Source organism: Chrysemys picta, chromosome 17, assembly GCF_011386835.1.
Source record: "Chrysemys picta bellii isolate R12L10 chromosome 17, ASM1138683v2, whole genome shotgun sequence".
NCBI lineage: Eukaryota > Metazoa > Chordata > Testudines > Emydidae > Chrysemys > Chrysemys picta.
Window position 1 is genome coordinate 21,643,632 of NC_088807.1, and position 21,764 is coordinate 21,665,395.

The 21,764-nt window shown below is 63.2% G+C and overlaps 1 protein-coding gene across 1 annotated transcript in view; it reads right to left on the reverse strand.

The window, feature by feature from the left end:
* Positions 1-4,877: 4,877 nt before the first annotated feature.
* The window catches only part of LOC101940632 (leukocyte immunoglobulin-like receptor subfamily B member 1), a 37,161-nt gene continuing 20,274 nt past the window's right edge, over positions 4,878-21,764 (reverse strand). Inside the window, exons 8-19 of the mRNA XM_065570959.1 lie at positions 17,951-18,059; positions 17,806-17,841; positions 16,446-16,736; positions 13,425-13,718; positions 12,280-12,393; positions 10,869-10,982; positions 8,751-8,816; positions 7,794-7,922; positions 6,939-6,966; positions 6,601-6,626; positions 6,247-6,284; positions 4,878-5,337 (exon numbers count right to left, since the gene is read on the reverse strand). Of these exons, the coding sequence (XP_065427031.1) occupies positions 5,191-5,337; positions 6,247-6,284; positions 6,601-6,626; positions 6,939-6,966; positions 7,794-7,922; positions 8,751-8,816; positions 10,869-10,982; positions 12,280-12,393; positions 13,425-13,718; positions 16,446-16,736; positions 17,806-17,841; positions 17,951-18,059 (1,392 nt within the window). The 3' untranslated portion in view covers positions 4,878-5,190. The remainder of the gene's footprint in view (positions 5,338-6,246; positions 6,285-6,600; positions 6,627-6,938; positions 6,967-7,793; positions 7,923-8,750; positions 8,817-10,868; positions 10,983-12,279; positions 12,394-13,424; positions 13,719-16,445; positions 16,737-17,805; positions 17,842-17,950; positions 18,060-21,764) is intronic.

Below are 21,764 nucleotides of genomic sequence, written 5' to 3' on the forward strand. Positions count from 1 at the left end.
ACCCCCCCGCCCCCGCCAAGGAACACACAACCCAGCTGTTAACCCTTCAGCGCCAGCACAGGGGACAGTCACAGACCTTCCCAAAGGCTGGGAGCGGAGCTCACCCCCCTCCTTCGTCTGCCGACCCCCCCCCAAACTGTCCTCCCCCCCCCGCGTCCCCCCTGCCCCGCTCCCCTCTCCCACCTCCTTCCCCCTCCTCCTCCGTCTGCCCTTTCCCCCCGTGTCCCCCTGTCCGCTCCCCTCTCCCACCTCCTTCGTCTGCCCATTTCCCCTACACACACTGCCCTCCCCACTGCGTCCCCTCTGCCCCCTCCCACCTCCTTCCCCCTCCTCCTCCGTCTGTCCTCCCCCCCGCGTCCCCCCTGCCCCGCTCCCCTCTCCCACCTCCTTCGTCTGCCCATCTCCCCTAAACACACTGCCCTCCCCACTGCGTCCCCTCTGCCCCCTCCCACCTCCTTCCCCCTCCTCCTCCGTCTGTCCTCCCCCCCGCGTCCCCCCTGCCCCGCTCCCCTCTCCCACCTTCTTCCCCCTCCTTCGTCTGCCGACCCCTCCAACTGTCCTCCCCCCCCGCGTCTCCCCGCCCCGCTCCTCCCCTCTCCCACCTCCTTCCCCCTCCTCCTTTGTCTGTTCCTCCCCCCCACTGCCCTCCCCCCCACGTCCCCCCTGCCCCACTCCCCTCTCCCACCTCCTTCTCCCTCCTCCTCCGTCTGCCCTTTCCCCCCCGTGTCCCCCTGTCCGCTCCCCTCCCACCTCCTTCCCCCTCCTCCTCCATCTGCCCCTTCCCCCCGTGTCCCCCTGTCCGCTCCCGTCCCACCTCCTTCCCCCTCCTCCTCCATCTGCCCCTTCCCCCCGTGTCCCCCTGTCCACTCCCCTCTCCCACCTCCTTCGTCTGCCCATTTCCCCCACACACACTGCCCTCCCCCCACGTTCCCCCTCCCCAGCTCCCCTCTCCTTCTCCATCTGCCCCTTCCCCCCCGCGTCCCCCTGCCCCACTCTCCTCTCCTCCCTCCTTCCCCCTCCTCCTCCTCCATCTGCCCCTTCCCCCCCCATCCCCACTGCCCCGCTCCCCTCTCTCACTTCCTTCCCCTCCTCCCTCTGCTTCTTCCCCCCACTGCCCTCCCCCCGAGCTCCCCTCTCCCAGCTCCTTCCCCCTCCTCCGTCTGCCCCTTCCCCCCACGTCCCCTCTGCCCCTCTCCCACCTCCTTTCCCTCTGCTCCTCCATTTGCCCCTTCCCCCCCATGTTCCCCCTGCCCAGCTCCCCTCTCCCACCTCCTTCCCCCTCCTCCCTCCGCTTCTTCCCCCCACTGCCCTCCCCTGAGCTCCCCTCTCCCGGCTCCTTCCCCCACCGCCTTCATCTGCTCCTTCCCCTCCACTGCCCTCCCTTCCGCATCCCTCCTGCCCCGCTCCCCTCTCCTACTTCCTTCCCCCTCCTCCTTCATCTGTCCCTTCCCCCCAGTGCCCTCCCCTCTGCCCCGCTCTCCTTTCCCACCTCCTTCCCCCTCCTCCTCCTCCGTCTGCCCATTCCCCGCCACTGTCCTCCCTCCGAGCCCCCCCTGCCCCACTCCCCTCTCCTACCTCCTTCCCCCTTCTTCCCCTTCCTCCTTCGTCTGCTCCTTCCCCCCACTGCCCTCCCCCTCCTGCGTCCCCCTTACCCTCTCCCAGCTCCTCCCCCTCCCACTCCTTCATTTGCTCCTTATCCCCCACTTTCCTCCTACCCTGAGTCCCCCCTGACCCGCTCCCCTCTCCCAGCTCCTTCCCCCTCCTCCTTTGTCTGCTGCTTCCCCCCTGCCCTCCCCTGCTCCCCTCTCCCAGCTCCTCCATCTGCCCCTTCCCCCCCACTGCCCTCCCCATCCTGCATCCTCCGGGCCCCGCTCCCCTCTCCCACCTCCTTCCCCCTCCCCATCCCCCTGCTTCATCTGTGCTTTCCCCCCTTCCTGTCCTTCCCTCTCCTTCTTTCTTTCTTTCCTTCCGCTGCTTCGCATTTTTGTCTATCTCATCTCTGAAGCCCCCCGCCCACACAGGCAGTGCGGGGAAAAGGGGCCAGTCTCCCTGGCCCATCCAGGGCTCCGTTAGATCACCTGGCAGAGGAGAGGGCTGTGCATTGTGGGTGCCCAGGAATGGGGCTGAGACCCAACAAACTCATTACGCACATGAGCCACCCAAGAGGAAGGACTTTTGGTATCTACTGATCTAGGACTGGATCAGAGCCGGCGCCCCCCGGAGGGGACAGGCCCCATTCCCCACCCTCTGAGCCAGCGAGTCCACGACCTGGGGCTGGATCAGACCTGGCGCCCCCCAGAGGGGACAGGCCCCGGGCCCCATTCCCCACCCTCTGAGCCAGCGAGTCCACGCCCTGGGGCTGGATTTGAGCCAGCACCCCCTGGAGGGGAGAGACCTCCTGCCCCATTGCCTGCCCCCCTGAGCCAGCCAGTCCCTGGACTGCAGCCGGATGGGAGCTGAACGAGGGATATAATGAAAAACCATTTAAAATCTGGGTACCTGCTAGTGCCCGCCCCCGCTGGGGGAGGACACCCCCCAAATACCAGCCACTATCCCCCCACCTCCAATAGAGCAGCAGGCATAGTGGCCCCTGCCCCCCAGAGACAGAGTCTGGGGGAACCTCTGCAGAACCCAGGAGTCCGGGGGGAGAATCCCTGCTATCCCCCCCACTCAGGTTTCAGTGGCCACCCCTGGGTATTGGGGAGTGGCCATGGGGGTGTCAGGGCCCTATAGTGGAGTAGGGGGAGTGATGGATGGTTGACAAGTCTCAGTTGCACCTGGCTGGGTGCTCAGTTCTCCCTACTGCCCGTTCTCAGAGCCAGGTCCCAAGGGTCCTGAGCCCTCGCTGGGTCCCCTCCATAGCCGGCCCCCAGATGCGGGCTGGATGCCTGAACACAGCCCATGGCCCTTCGCTGGGAATTCACCAGCCCTCGTAACCCTCCCCTGAGGCCAGCCGGGAGCCCTCACCCCATGGGGCAGATGGGGAAACTGAGGCACTGAGAATGGATTTGTCCACAGCTGTAGCAGAACTGGGCTGAGAACCCAGGAGTCCTGCCCCCCCAACAACCACTATACCTCACTCAAACCACTAGACCCCACTCACCTCCCAGAGCTGGGGAGAGAACCCAGGAGTCCTGGTTACCAGCCCCCGTCCCCATCCGCTTCTCTTTTCCCCCTTTCTCTCCTAGCCCCGCTCCCTTCCCCACACCGTGGGCAGGAACCCTGCCCACCCTCACCCCCTGCGGCAGGTTCCCCTTGGCTGCAGCTGGTTGGCAGTGAGCTCATTCTCATTTCATTTCCCAGCCTCAGAGACACACTCAGGGCCCCTGAGGACAGCGTGTGAGAGGGACGCCCCATCCAGCCCTGGGCGGGGACTGGCTGGCTCAGGGGGGCGGGGAATGGGGCACGGGGCCTGTCTCCTCTAGGGGGCACCGGCTCCCATCCGACCCTGGGCGGGGACTGGCTGGCTCAGGGGGGCGGGGAATGGGGCACGGGGCCTATCTCCTCTAGGGGGCACCGGCTCCCATCCGACCCTGGGCAGGGACTGGCTGGCTCAGGGGGGCGGGGAATGGGGCACGGGGCCTGTCTCCTCTAGGGGGCACCGGCTCCCATCCGACCCTGGGCAGGGACTGGCTGGCTCAGGGGGTGTGGAATGGGGCACAGGGCCTGTCTCCTCTAGGGAGCACCAGCTCCCATCCGACCCTGGGCAGGGACTCGCTGGCTCAGGGGGTGGGGAATGGGGCGCGGGGCCTTTCCCCTCTAGGGGGCGCCAGCTCCCATCCGGCCCTGGACAGGGACTGGCTGGCTCAGGGGGGCGGGGAATGGGGCATGGGGCCTTTCCCCTCTAGGGGGTGCCGGCTCCCATCCAGCAGTGTTGTTCCCGTTCTGTGGCCTTCACACTGGGTCTCAGGACGACTCCCAGGCGTCCCCGCCCTCCGCGGGCATGACAGCCCCGGTGCCACCCATCCCCCCTTCCACGCCAAGAAAGAGGCCCAGCCCCAGAGGCCCCTTCTGCCCCTTGCAGGGGTGCATTGGTGGAGGGTGGGGCTGTGTATGTTGCTGTGTGTACATGCTGTGTGTGGGGGGGAGGGGCTCTCCAGGCCCACTTCCCCCCCCTGGCACACACAGAGTCGTGGGGGGGGGGAGCCCTCCCCCGGGGTTTCTGGCCGGCCCGGTGTTTACGAGCGGCTGGTTCCTGGCAGAGGCGAGATGCCGGTAAGGCCGCCGGCTTCCTAGCAGCCGTTAGCAGAGGCGCCCGGCAGAATGCTAAACAGCAATCACAACAAAGGCCGTGCGCCGAGAGGGGGGAGGGCGGGGGGGGGGGCTGCCGGTTGCTCCCCTAAGCCCCCCCATTGCCATCCCCGCCCCTGCAAGGGCCAAAGTGTGGAGAGGGACTGCCAGGGGGGATGTCAGTGTGGGGCATGTGTGTGTGTGTGTGTGTGTGTGTGTCCCAGACGCCCCCTACTGGAGGGAACCAGGACTGCCCCGCTCTGTGTCGTAGCCCCCACACTGCTCCCAGCTAGCGGGGATCCCCCGGTCGGCCCAGCGGCATGGCCTGGGGCCCCGGCGGGGAAGCGCCAGGCGGGAGGGGAGGCTGGAGCGCCAGGTTACACTGCTTCCGGGGCGGTTGTTCTCTTCTCTCCAGCCCGTGCCGCTCGGCCAGCTCTGTCCCCGGGCCTGCCCGGCTCGCGGCCATCGACTCTCTGGGTGGAACAGCTGACGCACCCCTCCCCAGAGGGGTCACATCCCAGTGCCGGGTGAGGGGTCCCTGGATACCAGCCCCGGCGCCCCAGCCCAGAGCGATCCCATCTCCCCCAGGTGTAACACACAGTCCCGGCGCGGGTACAGGGGGACTGCGGGGTGCCCGGGGGGGCTGGTTTGTGGTTCTGTGTTTATTACAAATCTGGAGATTAGCAGGATGCAAAATAACACAAACAGCCGCCTCGGCGTGTCCCCTCCCTCTCCTGGTGCTGAGCCCCCCTGGCCCTCACCCGTGGGGCTGGGTGGGGCAGCACCAGCTGGAGGGAGGGCTATGGGGCGCTATAAGTCGAGCCCGTTCTCTGCGGGGGAGGGAGGGGGAATCATGCTGTCACCTCCTTGTGGCCGACGCTCCCTGCACCGTCGCTCTGATGACTCCCCCTGGGTTCACGCCATGGGGGTGGGTGTGGGGGCCCCTGCACCCTGGGGGCTCTACCCGTCAGGCCCCTGGCTCACGTTGATGGTGGCGTACAGGACGGGCTCGGGGGCAGGGGCTGGGCCCCCCCGCTTGGCCTGCAGCACCTGGCCGTCCAGCTTGGCGTAGGTGAGTCCCTCGGCACCGGGGTCGGTCTCCTGGGGCTGGGAGGGGAGAGAGACACCGTGCGTGTATGTGTGTGTGTCCATACGCCAACACCAACACACACACCAGACAGTTCTGATCCCAGACACCAGGGGGCAGCGATGCCCAGGGCTGGCTCCAGGCACCAGCCCACCAAGCATGTGCTTGGCGTGGCGCCTGGAGAGGGGCAGTGCAGCGGGGCGCTCCGGCCCGAGAGCGGGGCCGCGACTGGGCTCGCCGCCCTCCCCACAGCGCTCCGGATGGTCGGGGATTGCGGGCCCACGGCCGGGATCGGCACCCTCCCCTGCCGCGCTGTGGGGGGCGGGAGAGGGGGGGCGGTGGATGGCTTTTTTGCCTAGGGCGGCAAAAAAGCCAGAGCCGGCCCTGGCAGTGCCCCCCAAACCCCACCCCCAAACCCCACCCCATGCACAGTTGCTCTGACACGCTCTGTCCTGTCCAGCTCCGGAGAGCTGCTCTTCCCCCCAGCAGGGAATCCAGCAACACCCCCTTCCCCCCCCACACACACTCCAGCCCACAAAGCCCCGTGGGGCAGAGATCAGGGAAATTCCCCCTCCTCTCCCCTGGCACCTGCCCCCCATGGAATTCCACTGACCCTCCTCAAATCTCGGACAAATGCAAGCGTTTGGAGGATGGTTTGGGGGGTCAAGGTGTGTTTGGGGGGTGCAGGGTCAGGCTCTTATTCTCTGTGCTCTGGGTCTCCCGCCCCTCTCAGGGGGAAGCCTCGTTGCTGATCCCCAGCTCCGGTGTCTGCCCTGAGAGGGAATGGGGGGGGGGCAGGCAGAGTCGGGGGGGGCCAGTGTCAGAACATGGCTCTAGTGGGACCTGTGCAGGGCCGGATGGCGGGGGTGGGTGTAGAGGTTGGATGCTGCACTGGTGCTGGGGGTGGTGGAGGAGTGGGGGGCACTTACCAGGACATCCATCTGCTTCCCTTCAGCCATGAGGGCGTCTGTGGAATAGAGACACCCACCAGTGAGCGGCTGGGCCCAGATCAGGGCCCCGGGCCCAGGCCCCCACCCCACATCTGAGCCGGTCGCAGACTGGCTCGCCTGCCCCATGGCATACTGGGGTGGGGCAGGGTCACAAGCCCCATGGTGCAGTGAGGGAAACTGAGGCACAAAGGGGGGCAGGGGCACCTCCAAAGGCACACAGTGAATCAAGGCTGCACCCCACATCAGCATGCCCCCCCACACAGGATGTGGCCCCTGCCAGGGGCACCCGCCGCTCCCCCCTGCTCCATGGCTGCCCCCTCATGTGTGACTTACAGACTGTGGCTGCAGCCTCGGACTCCCTACGGGGAGAAAGAGAGAGAGATAGTAACAGAACCCAGGAGTCCTGGCTCCCAGCCCCCCTCATCTATCCATTAGGCCTCACTCCCCTCCCAGAGCCAGGAAGAGATCCCAGGAGTCCTGGCTCCCAGCCGACTCCAATCTAACTATTAGACCCCACTCCCTTCCCAGAGCTAGGGAGAGAACCCAGGAGTTCTGCCTCCCAGACCTCTTGATCTAACCATTAGATCCTAGTCGCCACTCTGAGCCGGGGAGAGAACCCAGGAGTCCTGTGTCAGGTAGATGGGGGGTGGGGAGCGGAGCTGGGGTCTCACCTGCTCTGTCTCGGGGCTGGTCCTTTCCCTGCGGAGACACGAAGCAGAATCGTCCATGAGTCGACCCAGATCCCGTGTACCAACCCTGCCCCTCAGCTCTACAGGGCATCTGGGATGGGGGGCCCAGGAGAGAGCCCCCCCCCGCCGCTCTGCCTGGGGAGCACCTCACCCTCTAGCTGCTGAACCTGGATACCCTAGAGACAGATTGAGCCCAGCGCCCTGCACCACAGCGCCCCCTAGTGAGCCCTCTGCCCCACCCCCTGCAGCACAGCACCCCCTAGTGAGCCCTCTGCCCCACCCCCTGCACCACAGTGCCCCCTAGTGAGCCCTCTGCCCCACCCCCTGCACCACAGCACCCCCTAGTGAGCCCTCTGCCCCACCCCCTGCAGCACAGCACCCCCTAGTGAGCCCTCTGCCCCACCCCCTGCAGCACAGCGCCCGCTAGTGAGCCCTCTGCCCCACCCCCTGCACCACAGCGCCCCCTAGTGAGCCCTCTGCCCCACCCCCTGCACCACAGCGCCCCCTAGTGAGCCCTCTGCCCCACCCCCTGCACCACAGCGCCCCCTAGTGAGCCCTCTGCCCCACCCCCTGCACCACAGCGCCCCCTAGTGAGCCCTCTGCCCCACCCCCTGCAGCACCGTGCCCCCTGCTGAGCCTATACCCTTTGCAGCCCAGCGCCCCCTTGTGCTGCCCAGGGGCTTTGGGGCCGGCTCTGACTGCCAGGGGAGAGCGCCCCCTGCTGGGCCCCTGCCCCACCCCCTGGGTTTCCTTCCCTGTCTCCCGTCCCAGCCATGACCCCTTCCCAGCCCGGCTTCGCAGCGGGTTTAACCCTTCCCTCGCTGGCAGGGCACTCACTTCCTCGGGTTCTTCTGTAGCAGACGAAGGCCAGGAGGAGGAGCAGGAGGAGGAGGACGGCGGCTGCCGCGCTCACCCCGGCGATGATGGTGCGGGTCAGAACCGGTGCTGCGCTTGCTTCCGATCCCCCTGGGAAGCAGCACCAGGCCGTGAGCACCGTGAGTGGCTGGTTCCTTACCTGCTGCCCCAGCCCCTCCCACCGCGAGGACCCAGGGACCCACAGCAGAACATTCTATAGGGCTAGTGGGGGGGCAGAAGCAGAGGGGATTCTGGGCAATGGTGGTCAGGGGGATCATTCCCAATGGCAGAGGGCTGTACTGGGGTGGGGGCAGGGTGTGTGTGTGGGGATGTACCTCTGGCCCCTGGGAAGCCAGCTGGGCCCAGATCCTGCAGCAACCCCCGAATTGGGTCCTACCCCTGTCCTGGGAATTTCTCAGCAGCTTCAGCTCACTTCTGCGTAGGAATCATATGGGTGGGGGGATGGCAGTGGAGGGGGCTTCTGGCCAGGGTGGGGGCCTTGAGATCATTGGGAGAACCATGCCCTGCTGAAGTGATCAGCAGCGGAAGAGGTAACGGTGCTGTCATCGCAACATCCATCATTAGGTTCCAGAGTCAACAACATGTCACTCTGGATCGGTGGGTTCAAGTGTTACACCATGTCTATCTGGATTGAGAGGTTCCAGGGTTAATGCCACACTGGGCAGCACCCCAGCGAAGGGGGAGCCCTGCTTCCGAGCCGTTCCGCTGGGCTGTCTGTAAACTCAGGCAGACGGGATACACAGGATCATTATCCCTGGTGCCGTTCTCTTAAGGGGAAAAGCACCGAACTGTGCCCCACATGGGTGGCGTTGTGGTGCCAGTGGGCAGCACAGCACCCCGGTTTGTGGGGTCCCCAGGGTGGGGCTGTTTCCAGGGCTGGTTTGATGGTGATTTCCCCCCCCCCGCGAGCCCTGGTACCTGGCCTCGCGCTGCCTGGGCGGGTGGAAGCCGGTGTTGTTCCTGACTGAGTTGTGTCAGTTCTCCCTGCGGGAATAGAACCAGCATATGTCAGGGGCGCGGGGGTGAGGAAGCTGGAGCCCTGGTGTCTGTGAAAAGCAACAGAGGGTCCTGTGGCACCATTAAGACTAACAGAAGTATTGGGAGCATAAGAGACACCGCTGAGCTCCAGTTCATTTGCAAATTTGACACCATCAGATCAGGATTAAACAAAGACTGTGAATGGCTAGCCAACTACAAGAAGCAGTTTCTCCTCCCTTGGTGTTCACACCTCAACTGCTAGCAGAGCACCTCACCCTCCCTGATTGAACTAACCTCGTTATCTCCACACTGATTTATACCTGCCTCTGGAGATTTCCATTACTTGCATCTGAAGAAGTGAGGTTCTTACCCACGAAAGCTTATGCTCCCAATACTTCTGTTAGTCTTAATGGTGCCACAGGACCCTCTGCTGCTTTTTACAGATTCAGACTAACACGGCTACCCCTCTGATACCTGGTGTCTGTGGTTAGTTATACAGGGAATCTCTCCTCCCCCCAACCGGCAATGGCGTATCTTCCCCGGGCTGAGCCGGTGTCCCTGGGGAGAAGACGGGACCCAGGGATTCGGGCCGGCTCAGCGCCCCTGGGATCCCAGAACGGGGAGGATCGACCCAGCGAGACCCTGAGCGCAGATACAGCCCCTGCCTGGCTCCACGGAAACCGGAGATAAAATCATTACTGATTAGTATTAATTACCAGGAGCCCCTGTCCTGGGCCAGCTCCCCCGTGTGCTTGGAGCTGTACAGACACACGACACAGAGACGGTCCCTGCCCCAGCCAGGTGCCATTCACACCTGGAGTCACTGCGGAGCAGGTCTGGGTGCGGCTGCCCCTATTTCGGGGGAGGAACGTCCCTGTGTCTATAGAGCTACAGGGGAGCTTGTCTGCCAAACGGGGCTGTATCAAACCAGGGGGCGCTAATTCCGACAGCCCAGACTGGCTCTGAGATCACCAGTGGGGGTTGGGAATAGGGTGACCAGATGTCCCGATTTTATAGGGACAGTCCTGATATTTGGGGCTTTTTTTTATATGGGCTTCTATTACCCACCACCCCCATCCCGATTTTTCACACTTGCTATCTGGTCACCCTAGTTGGGAACCACACGGGATTCATCATTTCAGGTCCAGTTTTCATGTAGACAAGGTCTTAGTCCATCTTTCTATCTGTCACCAGACATGCTCCCATCTGTCCACCGCCCCATATTCCCATCGCCCCATGGCCGTCCGTTCCCATGGATCTGTCCATCACCCTCTAGCTAGAAGAACTGAACCCATCAGTTGTGTCTGCAGGGACATCCCCCTTCAAACGGCCCAAATGGCCCCGTGGGCGTCTGAGCGGGGAGCCCGGTTCCCTGGGGGATGAATTGTTCCATTTCTCCCACTCACCTTCTCCTGCCGGCTGTGTCGGGGGATGGGGTGGGCTGGGGGGGCTGCTTGGGCCCACCTGTGTCAGTTCCCTCAATAGGATGAAAATGAGCATCGGCTGGGATGGGGGAGGGAGGGAGCCAAGCACCTAGACATCGTCCCTGAAACTCCAGTGGCTGCTGCTGCCCCCTGGCTGGGGAACACCCCAGTGACTCCGTCCCCGCTCCCCGTTTGTGTGTCCCCTCTGCTGGGCCCAGAGCTCAGGGCAGAGCCTGGCTCTGAGCATCCCACTGGGGCCAAGACCCCCTGAGGGCCCAGCTGGGTGTGGTGTTGGGAGCGGGGACGCCGAGCCAGGCCCCTCACCTGCTACCACCAGCTGCACGAGGTCACTGGCCTTCGACCAGACGGCGGGTCCTGCTTGGTGCTATATTGGCAGCTGTAGCTCCCTCCATTTCCCCGGTCTGTGGGACCCCCGTGGTGGGGCTGTGCGTTGGGGGGAAGCTCTCCCAGGCCCTGTCCCCACCAAGCCAATCTGGCATCTTTCCAGTGACACCCACACAGCATATGAAATGAATCTGGGGGGGGGGGGGTTCAGACAGGGCATTCGCTGTGGGGATCTGCCCCTGTCCCACCCAGCCAGCCCTTCGTGGCTCCCCCGGGGGGCGGCACAAACCTGTGTCTCGGGTCGTTGATGGCGAGTTCCTGCCCCCCGTACTGGTATCTGGTCCTGGGCTGCTTGGGTGGGTGGAAGCTGGTGTCGTTCCCATCTGAGTCGGGTCGGTTCCCCCTGTGGGAATAGAACCAGTGTCTGTCAGGGGTGGGGCGCAGGGGTGAGAAAACTGGAGCCCTGGTGTCTGTGGTTAGTTACACAGGGAACCTCTCCTCCCACCAACCGGCAATGGCGGCTCTTCCCCGGCACAGCAAGACCCTGAGCGCAGATACAGCCCCTGCCTGGCTCCACAGTTACCAGAACCAAAATCATTACTGACTCGTATTAATTACTGGGGCCAGTTCCCCCGTGTGCTCGGAGCTGTACAGACACACGACACGGAGATGGTCCCTGCCCCAGACAGGTGCCATTCACACCTGGAGTCACTGCGGAGCAGGTCTGGGTGCGGCTGTCCCTATTTCGGGGGAGGAACGTCCCTGTGTCTCTAGAGCTACAGGGGAGCTTGTCTGCCAAACGGGGCTGTATCAAACCAGGGGGCGCTAATACCGACAGCCCCGACTCGCTCTGAGATCACCAGTGGGGGTTGGAAACCACACGGGATTCGTCGTTTCGGGTCGTTTTCATATAGACAAAGTCTTAGTCCATCTTCGTATCTGTCACCAGACGTGCTCCCATCTGTCCACTGCCCTACGTTCCCAAGGACCCACATTCCCACTGACCCATGGCCAGCCATCCCCATGGATCTATCCATCACCCTCTCGATAGAAGAATTGAATCCATCAGTTCTGTCTGCTGGGACCCAGGTGGGTCGGTTCCCTCAATGGGATGAAAATGAGCATCGGCTGGGATGGGGGAGGGAGGGAACTGGGCACCCAGCCATCGGCCCTGAAACTCCAGCGGATACTGATGCCCCCTGGCTGGGGAACCCCCCAGTGACTCCATCCCCGCTCCCCGTTTGGGCGTCCCCTCTACTGGGCCCAGGGGTCAGGGCAGAGCCTGGCACTGAGTGTCCCATTGGGGCCAAGACCCCCTGAGGGTCCAGCTCTGGGTGGGGCTGGGAACGGGGACACCAAGTCAGGCCCCTCACCTGCTACCACCAGCTCCACGAGGTCGTTGGGCTCCGACCAGACAGGCAGGTCTCACTTGGTGCTATATTGGCAGCTGTAGCTCCCTGCATCTCCCCAGTCTGTGGGACCCCCGGGGTGGGGCTGTGCCTTGGGGGGAAGCTCTCCCAGGCCCTGTCCCCACCAAGCCAATCTGGCATCTGTCCAGTGACCGCCCCTCCCCCCCCCCCCGCATATGGAATGAGTCTGGGGTGTGTTCAGATGGGGCATTCGCTGGGGATCTGTCCCCATCCCACCCACCCAGCCCTTCGTGGCTCCCCCCCGGGGGCAGCTCCTTGGGCAGCACAAACCTGTTTCTGTGGGGGTTGATGGTGATTTCGTGCTCCCAGCCCTGGTACCTGGCCCCGTGCTGCCTGGGCAGGTGGGAGCCAGTGTCTTTGCCGGCTGAGTCTGGTCGTTTCCCACTGCGGGAATAGAACCAGCATCTGTCAGGGGTGGGGTGTGGGGGTGAGAAAGCTGGAGCCCTGGTGTGTGTGGTTAGTTATACAGGGACACACACCCCCACCCACAACCAGCAATGGCGGCTCTTCCCCGGGCTGAGCCAGTGTCCCTGGGGAGAGGACGGGACCCAGGGATTCGGGCCGGCTCAGCGCCCCCGGGATCCCAGAGTGGGGAGGATCGGCCCAGCGAGACCCTGAGCGCAGATACAGCCCCTGCCTGGCTCCACGGAAACCGGAACCAAAATCATTACTGACTCGTATTAATTACCAGGAGCCCCTGTCGTGGGCCAGCCCCGCTGTGTGCTCGGAGCTGTACAGACACACGACGCACAGACAATCCCTGCTCCAGCCAGGTGCCATTCACACCTGGAGTCACTGCGGAACAGGTCTGGGTGCGGCTCTCCCTATTTGGGAGGAGGAACATCCCTGTGTCTACAGAGCTGAAGGAGAGCTTGTCTGCCAACCGGGGCTGAATCAAACCGACAGCCCAGACTCGCTCCGAGACTCCCTGGGCAGCCCCTGGGCCCCAACTCCTCTGTGCATCCCCAGAGCCGGGGCAGCCAGGGGAGCATCCCCCTCGGAAAGCCCCTTGCTCTGCAGCTCCCCCTGGGGCCGGGATCCCCCCTCCTTCTGCCTCAAACCTCCAGCAGCTGCTGCTCTCCCCTTGCTGGGGAAACCCCCAGTGATTCTGTCCTTGCCCCCAAGCCGGGCGTCCCCTCTGCTGGGCCCAGGGTTCAGGGCAGAGCCTGGCTCTGAGCGTCCCATTGGTGCAGAGACCCCCTGATCAGGGGCGAGAACAGGAATAAAAATGTGGCCGCTTTTGGAGGGGCACTTTGTGTGCCCCCCGCAGCCAGAGGAGCTGGCTCTGCTCCCCGGAGGAGTTCTGTGCTCCGGCCCCACTGATTCGGGGGGCCCTGCACTGCTTGCCCCCCTTGCACATGGCCCTGCCCCTGAGGATCTGGCTGGGAGTGGGGATCCTGAGCCGGGCAACTCACCTGCTACCACCAGCTCCACAGGGTCGCTGGGATGTGACCAGGTGGCTGGGTCCGATTTGTGCTGATAATAGCAGCTGTAGCTCCCTCCATCTCCCTGGCTCACGTTGCAAATGAGAAACTCAGCCACGTTCCCAGCAGCAGGCTTCGCGTCCTGCAGCGTGGTCGGGTTCCCATATTTGCCCAGATGGAACCTCACATTCTGCTGTGAACCCCGACATCGGATGGTCACAGCTCCCCCTGGGGCGACCCCCCCGCTGGGGCGCAGGGAGATGGAGGGTTTGGGGTAGCTGAGCTCTGCAGTGAGAAGGGGACAGGCTGTGAGACAGATCCTGGCAGAGTCACCGCACTGGTGGGGGCCTAGGGTGATCAGACAGCAAGCGTGAAAAATCGGGACGGGGGTGGGGGGTAATAGTAGGGTTACCATACGTCCTCTTTTTCCCGGACATGTCCGGCTTTTCGGCAATCAAACCCCCGTCCGGGGGGAATTGCCAAAAAGCGGAACATGTCCGGGAAAATGGCGGCTCTGTTTAAGAGCCGGGCTGCCTGAACGTTACCGGCTTCGGGCAGCCCCATGCCTCCAGACCCTGCGCCGCGGGAACCGGGGAGGGGAAGTGCCCGGCTGGGGGCGCAGGGTCTGGAGGCAGGGGGGCTGCCCGAAGCCGGTAGCGCTGGGGCAGCCCAGCTCTTAAACAGAGCCTAAGAGGAGCAGAGCCTCCAGCTGCGGAGGCTCTGCTCCTCTTCGGCTCTGTGTAACTTATACAGTGTAAGTTACGCAGAGCCGCCGGAGCCCCGGAGGGGAAGTGCCCGGCTGGGGGCGCAGGGTCCGGAGGCATAGGGGCTGCCCAAAGCCCGAGCGCTACTGGCTTCACGGGTTTGCTGGGCAGCCTCCAGACCCTGCGCCCCCGGCTGGGTGCTTCCCCTCCCGGGCTCCAGCTGCGCTGGGGAAGCGCCGGCCGGGGGCACAGGGTCTGGGGGCTGCCCGGCAAACCATGGAGCTGGTAGCACTGGGGCAGCCCTTTCCCCCTGGCTGGGAGTGGGAGGGAGGAGGGGGCGGAGTTAGGGTGGGGAGGGGGCGGAGTTGGGGCGGGGCTAGGGGCGGGGCCATGGCCCGTGGAGGGTCCTCTTTTTTTATTTATGAGATATGGTAACCCTAGGTAATAGGAGCCTATATAAGAAAAAGCCCCAAATATCGGGACTGTCCCTATAAAATCGGGACATCTGGTCACCCTAGGTGGGCCTCACACAGCCAGCGAGGGAATGCAGTCACAGGCTGGGGGCGGGGCCGGCTGGGCAGCACCTGGGCCCCGACTCCTCTGTGTGTCCCCAGACCTGGGGCAGCCGGGGGAGCATCTCCTGGGAAAACCCCCTGCTCTGCAGCTCCCCCTGGGGGGCAGGGCCGTGTTCCCACTAATTTTTTACATCCATGTGCGGAATCAGTTTTGTTATGTGCACAGAGAGGTGATGTGTGGCGGGGGTGGGGCCGAGGGGTTCGAAGTGCGGGAGGGGGCTCAGGGCTGGGGCAGAGGGTTGGGGTGTGGGGGGAGTGAGGGCTCCGGCTGGGGGTGGGGGCTCTGGGGTGGGTCTGGGGATGAGGGATTTGGGTTGCAGGCTGCCCCAGAGCTGTGGCAGGGAGTGAGGACTTCCCTCAGCCCTCTCTCACTGCAACAGCCCAGGGCCAGGGGAGAAGTTCCTCTCCCTGACCGCGGCAGCTTAGAGGGAATTTAGGGGCAGAGATCTGCACAGCCTCAGCCCCGAATCTTCAGCGGCTGCTGCTCCCCCATGGCTGAGGAACCCCTCAGTGACTCATGTCCTGGCGCTGCCCCTGACACCAGATGGTGGCGTCTGCCCCTGGGGCGGTGACATCTGCCCCTGGGGCGGTGACCCCAGTGGGGCTCAGAGAGATGGAGGGTCTGGGTAAGCTGGGATCTGCGCACAGGAGACAGGCTGTGAGAGCCAGACCCGGGCACCCACCCAGCCCCGGCCTCCCCAGCCTGCCCCAGCCATGGGCAGATCCAGGGGACTGCAGGCAGAGATTCTCTCCCAGATCCCAGAGTCCCCCCCACCCAGAATCCCGCCCTGCGAGCTGGGCTCCCAGCCCCACAGACACTGAGCCGCCGCTCCCTAGTTCTTGGGTCCTCATATGCCCGTGTGTGGCCCCTGCCTCGTTCACTGCGTCCGGCCTGTCCTGGACACAGAGTGATGGGGCTGTTCTCTGGCGCAGTGCACAGCTGGAGCTGACCCCTGCATCGGTTTCCCGCAGACGGAGTCAAGTGCGAGGTCTCTGCTCTGATCTCCGAGGTGCCCGAGGGCTGAGCCCAGTGTATTCCCGGCTCCGGCTGCAGGGTGCTGCGAGTGCCGGGTGCGTGGGCCCAGACTGGTTGCTCGAGGACAAGCTGCCCAGGGTGCTGGGTGCACACGCGAGTGGCTAGTCCTCCTCGGCCATGGCTCCATTGCTATTTTCAGCTCCATCAGAGCTAGCCGGGGTGCCTCCCGCCAGCCCCCAGCTGCAGGGCAGACACCCGATAACAGCCCACAGCTCTGGGGTGACCACCCGGTGATGGCTCCCTGCCTCCGGCCCGGCCACCATCAGCGTCACGCTCTTCTGGGCAGGGGACAGAACTTCCTCCGGGGCTGGGCCCAGGCTGCAGAATGAGCTCCCCCAGCAGCCAAGGGCCCCCCGACCTCCCCATCTCCGGCTCCAAGACCCTCCGCGGTGGGCACAGACCTCCCCTGGGGAGAGGACGAGAGAGAACGACCCGCCCGTGACAGACGGGGCCACGTCGCTTAATGCTCGACTGGCAAGCGCCCGACACCGCAGTGACCAGGGCAGCATCAGACCATGTGCAGGGTAGAAGGCTGCTCCCACTGGCTGGGATCCCCCCAGTTACTGTCCCCGCTGCCCAGCCGGGCGTCCCCTCTGCTGGGCCCAGGGCAGAGCCTGGCTCTGAGTGGCCCATCAGTGCGAGCCCCCCAGGGATCTAGCTGGGTGTGGGGCAGGAGATGCTGGGCTGGGCCCCTCACCTGCTACAATGATCTGCACAGGGTCGCTGGGCTCCGAGTAGGCAGCTGGTCCTGTTCTGTTGCTATAACGACAGCTGTAGCTGCCACCGTGTTCCCGTCTGGCGCTGGTGATGGGAAATTCAGCCTCAGAGCCAGCAGGGTCTGTGTAAGTCAGCTGGGTCTCATTTCCAGCCTTGTAGAGGAGGATCCTCATGCCCAGGCGCTGATGCCAACACTGGATGGTGACATTTCCCCCCATGGGGATCACCCCACTGGGGCTGACGGAGATGGAGGGTTTGGGGTAGGACCCCTCTGGATGCACAAACAAACAGGCAGTAAGTGGGGGTGACACAAATCGTGTCTGTCTGGTTCAATCCTCTGCCCATCTGTCACTTCAGTGTTTTACCCCCCGCCCCTCCCTGGGGTGCAGGCCTGGCCCCGCGGCTCACAGCCGGGGAGAGACACAGGAGGGGGAAAGGAGATTTCCAGTCTCAGATTCCTTCAGTTCTCCAGGGTCAATTCAGCCCTGCCCCCGCTGCAGTCAGGAGTGACTCTGGATTGACTCTGGGGGGCTGAGATCAGAGTCACCCTCCTTCTGTTTTTCTAACGCTGTAGCAGAGCTGCCGTTCTGCTGTAGTTGGGTTGAACATGGATTATTGTTTAAAATATTCTAAAAACCACATTTATTGCAATTGTCCGGCAATGTGCTGTATGCACAGGAGTGCGGCGGCGGGGGGGGGGGGAGTTCGTGGGACAAATCTGAGTCCTTTGAGCAAAATCCCCCGGTTGTTCTGACATTTCCTGCCCACCCCTGGGGCTCAAACTCTGGCTCTGCTCCGACACCCCAAACTGCTCCCAGCCACTGGGGATTGAGCTCCGCTCTGCACGGTGCCGGGGGCCCCTCTGGGGACGGGATATTCCCAAAGCTGTTCAGGGGACGTTCCGAACGCCGGGCCGGGCTGAGCCGGACCCACAAGCAAAGCAGTGACATGCGTGTGTGCAGCAAGCCGAGGGTGAGACACAACGGTGCCTTGCTTCAGTTCCCCTGCATGTCCATGTCTTACAGCCCTGCTCTGACTGACCCATTCCCTGGGACTCCTGCCAGCTCCTCAGGCATAGTTCGGGGGCGCTGTGGGGTGGCTGGTGCCTTCACTCTGTATTTTCTGGGGGCAGAGCTTTGAGTGCAGGTGAATTCACCCTGTGTGGTGCCCATCCCTGTAATGAGTGGAGCGAGATCTCAGTCCCCACCTCTGGGTGTGGGAGAGAGCAGAGATCTGATAGGATCATCCCTTTGGGGGATCTGCGCCTTCTCCCCCTACCCATGTCCCTGATCCTTTATGTGGAAATTCCCTCAGCTGCCCCATTCCCCACAAATACTCACCTCCCGACAGCCCGCTCTGCCCGGCAAACCAGCAGCCTGGAAAGGAGAAGGGCCGTTAAGGACCAGATACCAGAGCAACTGGATCCTACACCCTGGTCTCAGATCCCCCCCATGGACACATGCCCTGGCTGTCTCCGATACTCACCGAGGAAGAGGACGGTGAGAGCAGACGCCATGACGGGGTCAGGGAGGGACCCCTCACCGCTGCCACCAACACCCCGGTCTCCAGCTCCACCGAGCCGCAAATAAGGAACTCAACTGCTGGCTGCCTCTACAGGAAGTTGACGATGTCTCGTCTCTTCCTGTGTCCATCATACATTCTCTCAAATCTGCAGGTGAAATCTAATGCGGTCAAAGTAAGCAGAGGTCTTTGCAAAACGAAAGAAACCCGGTGATCGTCAGCCTGGCCAAGCGTCATGCAGCTCCCAGCTTGTCTGTGTCTCTGTGGAGAGGGGGGACAGGTCACCTCAACGTACCCTGCAGCCTTGAGGAAGGTGCATCAGGCTGAGAGCAGGTGACCACGGGGGTCTGGTCTTCGACCTTCCACTGACCACAATTTCCATGAAAAATCCATCCCCTTTTCATTCTGGGTTCAAGCCTGCCTGATGACCCATGTCGGTAACTTTAATAAGTGATTATGCAATTAAAGGCTGGCGTTGTAATGGTCCTGCATGAGGGGGAGAGTTAAGGTCGTTCAGAATGCCATAACTGGGGTATTTCCTGGTGCTGGAGGGTTTGACTCTGCAGTCTTCCCTCTCAGCCTGCAAACCTGCCCACCTGCGACACGAGCCGTGGCACCGTGTGAGGAGCGGGCGCGATGTGGGACGCCTGGGTTTGCTGCCCCTTGTGCCATAGCTGAGCGGTGACGGCGGCTTTACACTGTAATGACTGGTTCTAAGGGGCTTTTCTCAGTGTGTGAATTAAATAAACCAGGTTCAAAAGAAAACGTGAAGAGAAATTCCATCCCGGGCCCCCAACGGGTCACCAGCCGGGAGAGACCCAGGGACCTTCTAATGCCCCCGCAGAGACCCTGCCCCCGAGCTGGAGGAGACACTGTCAGTGGTCATGTGGCCAGGCCCCTAGAGAGACACGTGACACAGGCTTTGTTTATATGCCATTGGCTAGAGGGCAGCAGAAAGCTGGGGGTCAGGGGGCTCCATTCCCAGCTCCAGGAGGGGAGTGGGGTCTAGTGGTTAGAGCAGGGGAGCTGGGAGACAGGACCCAGGTGTGATGGTTGCGCCGTCGCCCGTCCGTTCTCACCCAGCGCTGGGTAACGCCGGGGGCAGCGTTAAAGGTGCTGCAGGAGCCCGGCTGGATGGTCCCATTGGGCCTTAACTCCGCCACCCCCCTGCTCACCAGCTGCCCCTCAACCACCTGGAAGCCTCAGTTCTTGGTCCCACGGAGCAGGAGGGGGATGAGCAACAGATTCGCCCACAGCTAACACCCCTCAAACTCTGCCTGCCCCCCTATCTCCCATCCTGCCCCCGCCCTGGCCTATCCCCCTTCGAATCCCCCTCTATCCTGCTCCCCGCACACCCTGCCCCCCCATGGCCCCTCCCTCCTCACACCCCCGTCCCATGCCCTATTTCCCCTCAAATGCCCATCCCCCCCTCCAGTTCAGATGGCCGCCATCTCCCAGTGTCCCCAGTGGACTTGGAGCCAGGCTGCCCTATGGAAAATGGCACCTACCTGTGACTGGGAGGGGGGCAGGAGAATATGGGGGGTGGCAGAATGTGGGGGAACATTGGGGGTGGGGGCTGAGGGGTAGGAGCTATGGGGGGCAGGGCAGTGGCGGGGAAGGGGGGACAATGGAAGTTGCCTAGGGTTACCATACGTCTGGATTATCCCGGACATGTCCGGATTTTGGGGTTTTAAATAGCCGTCCAGGAGGACTTTGTAAAAATCTAAAGCCAGGCCGGATTGAGCCGCTCGCATGGGGCTCTGGCAGCGAGAGCCCCTCCCTTGCTTCACCCCCCTCCCCTGCAGCCTCAGCGCCCCGCGCCGGCAGCACTCGGGGGGGGGGGGGCGGGGCTGTGCGCTCCGCGGGAGAGTGCGGCAGCATGTCTGGCTCCGTGTGGTCTGAGCGGCACGGTTAGGGGGCTGGGGGGGTTGGAGAACGGGCAGGGGGTTCCGGGGGGCAGTCAGGGGACAGGAAGAAGGAGGGGTTGGGGTTCTGGGGGGGCCTGTCAGGGGGCGGGGGTGTGGATAGGAGTCAGGGCAGTCAGGGGACAGGTGGGGGTGGAATCCTAGGGGGGGCAGTTAGGGTGGGAGGGTCTCAGGAGGGGGCAGTCAGGGACAAGGAGAAAGGAAGCTTAGATAGGGGGTGGGATCTGGGGGGGAGCAGTTAGGGGCAGGGGTCCTGGAGGGGGCAATCAGGGGACAAGCAGCGGGGGGGTTGGATGGGTTGGGGGTCTGTGGGGGGCAGTCAGGAGGCAGGAAGTGGGAGGGAGTTGATAGGGGGCGGGACTACCCCCCCCACATGGAGTGTCCTCTTTTTTGAAAGTTCAAATATGGTAACCCTAAAGTTGCCCCCTACGGTTGGGGGGTGCCTGGGTTCCCCGCTTGTGAGCATTTCAGAGTGAATCTTCCCCATGGCCATGGGGAGCATGGGGCGGGAGGATGTCATCGCCTGCCTCTGGCTCTCCACCTTCCCCCAGCCGGCCAGAGGTGCCCCAGCTCAGCTGGAGTTTTGGCCGAAAAACAAATCCCTCCACACACACCCCATCCGCCGACCACGACTCTGTGAGGGGGGAGCCCATCCCCATCCCCCCATCCCGCTCACCACCATTCCCTTTCCACCTCCTCCCCATCTCCTGTTTCCCCTCAAATGCCCAACCTGTCACACTTCTGGCACCCACCCACCCACCCCCTCTCTGTCTCCCCTCAAATTCCTTTCCCCACTCCCTCCCTGATCTCAGTCCGTCTCTCCCTAATCCCTACATCCCCCAACTTCGGCCTGTCCCCCCAAACTCCCATTCCCTGCTGCTCTTTGCAGAGGGTCTCACAGGCCCAGAGGGCTCAGGGGGGTTAGAAACTCTCTCCGTCGCCAGCGTTACATAGGCCGGGGCTCGTTTCAAACCGAGCCCCTAGTTCTACTCGGCTCCTGGGCAAACCCCCAGCAGCAGCCATTCAAAGGCAAAGCTTTCGGGTTAAACCCCTGGACAAGGAATCAAAACCGGCCTGTCTATTGAAATGGGGGCTGAGCGACCGCGGCCAACAGCCGGAGTCAGACCAGCTCCAAGTCTCGCTCCTTCGGGAGTCACCGGAGCAGAGCCGCTTGTTTCCAGAACAGCCGGGCTTTGGGGGGAGGAACTTGTTCATTTCACTCGCCGGACGGACGGGCAGGGCGGCTGCTGACCCCGCTCCTAGTGTAAGCGGGGGAATGATCCCGCTATTGTGGGGAACTTTCCTGGGTTATACCCGCCCCGGTGGGATTGGCTAGTGAAAGGATCTGAGTCCTTGCTCCCACTCCCTTTACCCAGAGGCCTGCCTGACCTCGAGGGCTCCCCTTCCTCCCTCCCATCAGGCAGAGTCCTTGTAACCCCGTCAAGGCTGGGCCCGGATCCCTGGTGCTCCACCCCCAGTCTTGTCATGGTCATTTAGGAAAGGGGCGAGGGTGTCCTCACTCTGGGCACTCTCTTTGCACTGGCTGCTTCCCTGACTGATCATTACGTTGAGTTCAGAGCACATACAATTTATTAAACAGCAACTCATAAAAAACAAGTAAGAATGGGGAAGGTTAAAGGAAACAAGTCACCCACCCTCTGGGCACAGGGACACCACAAACAGAAGTCTCTGCATGGGAAAGGAAGTTCACAGTCTGTTCTTCAAATGTTCTACATCTCTTTCCCAGGCCCTAGTCACAGCAGGGTGATACCACAGAGTGACAATCTATATCTCAAAGTAGCACCGTGGAGCCCCTGTATTCACCACCACGATAGAATTATGATAGGTTGGGT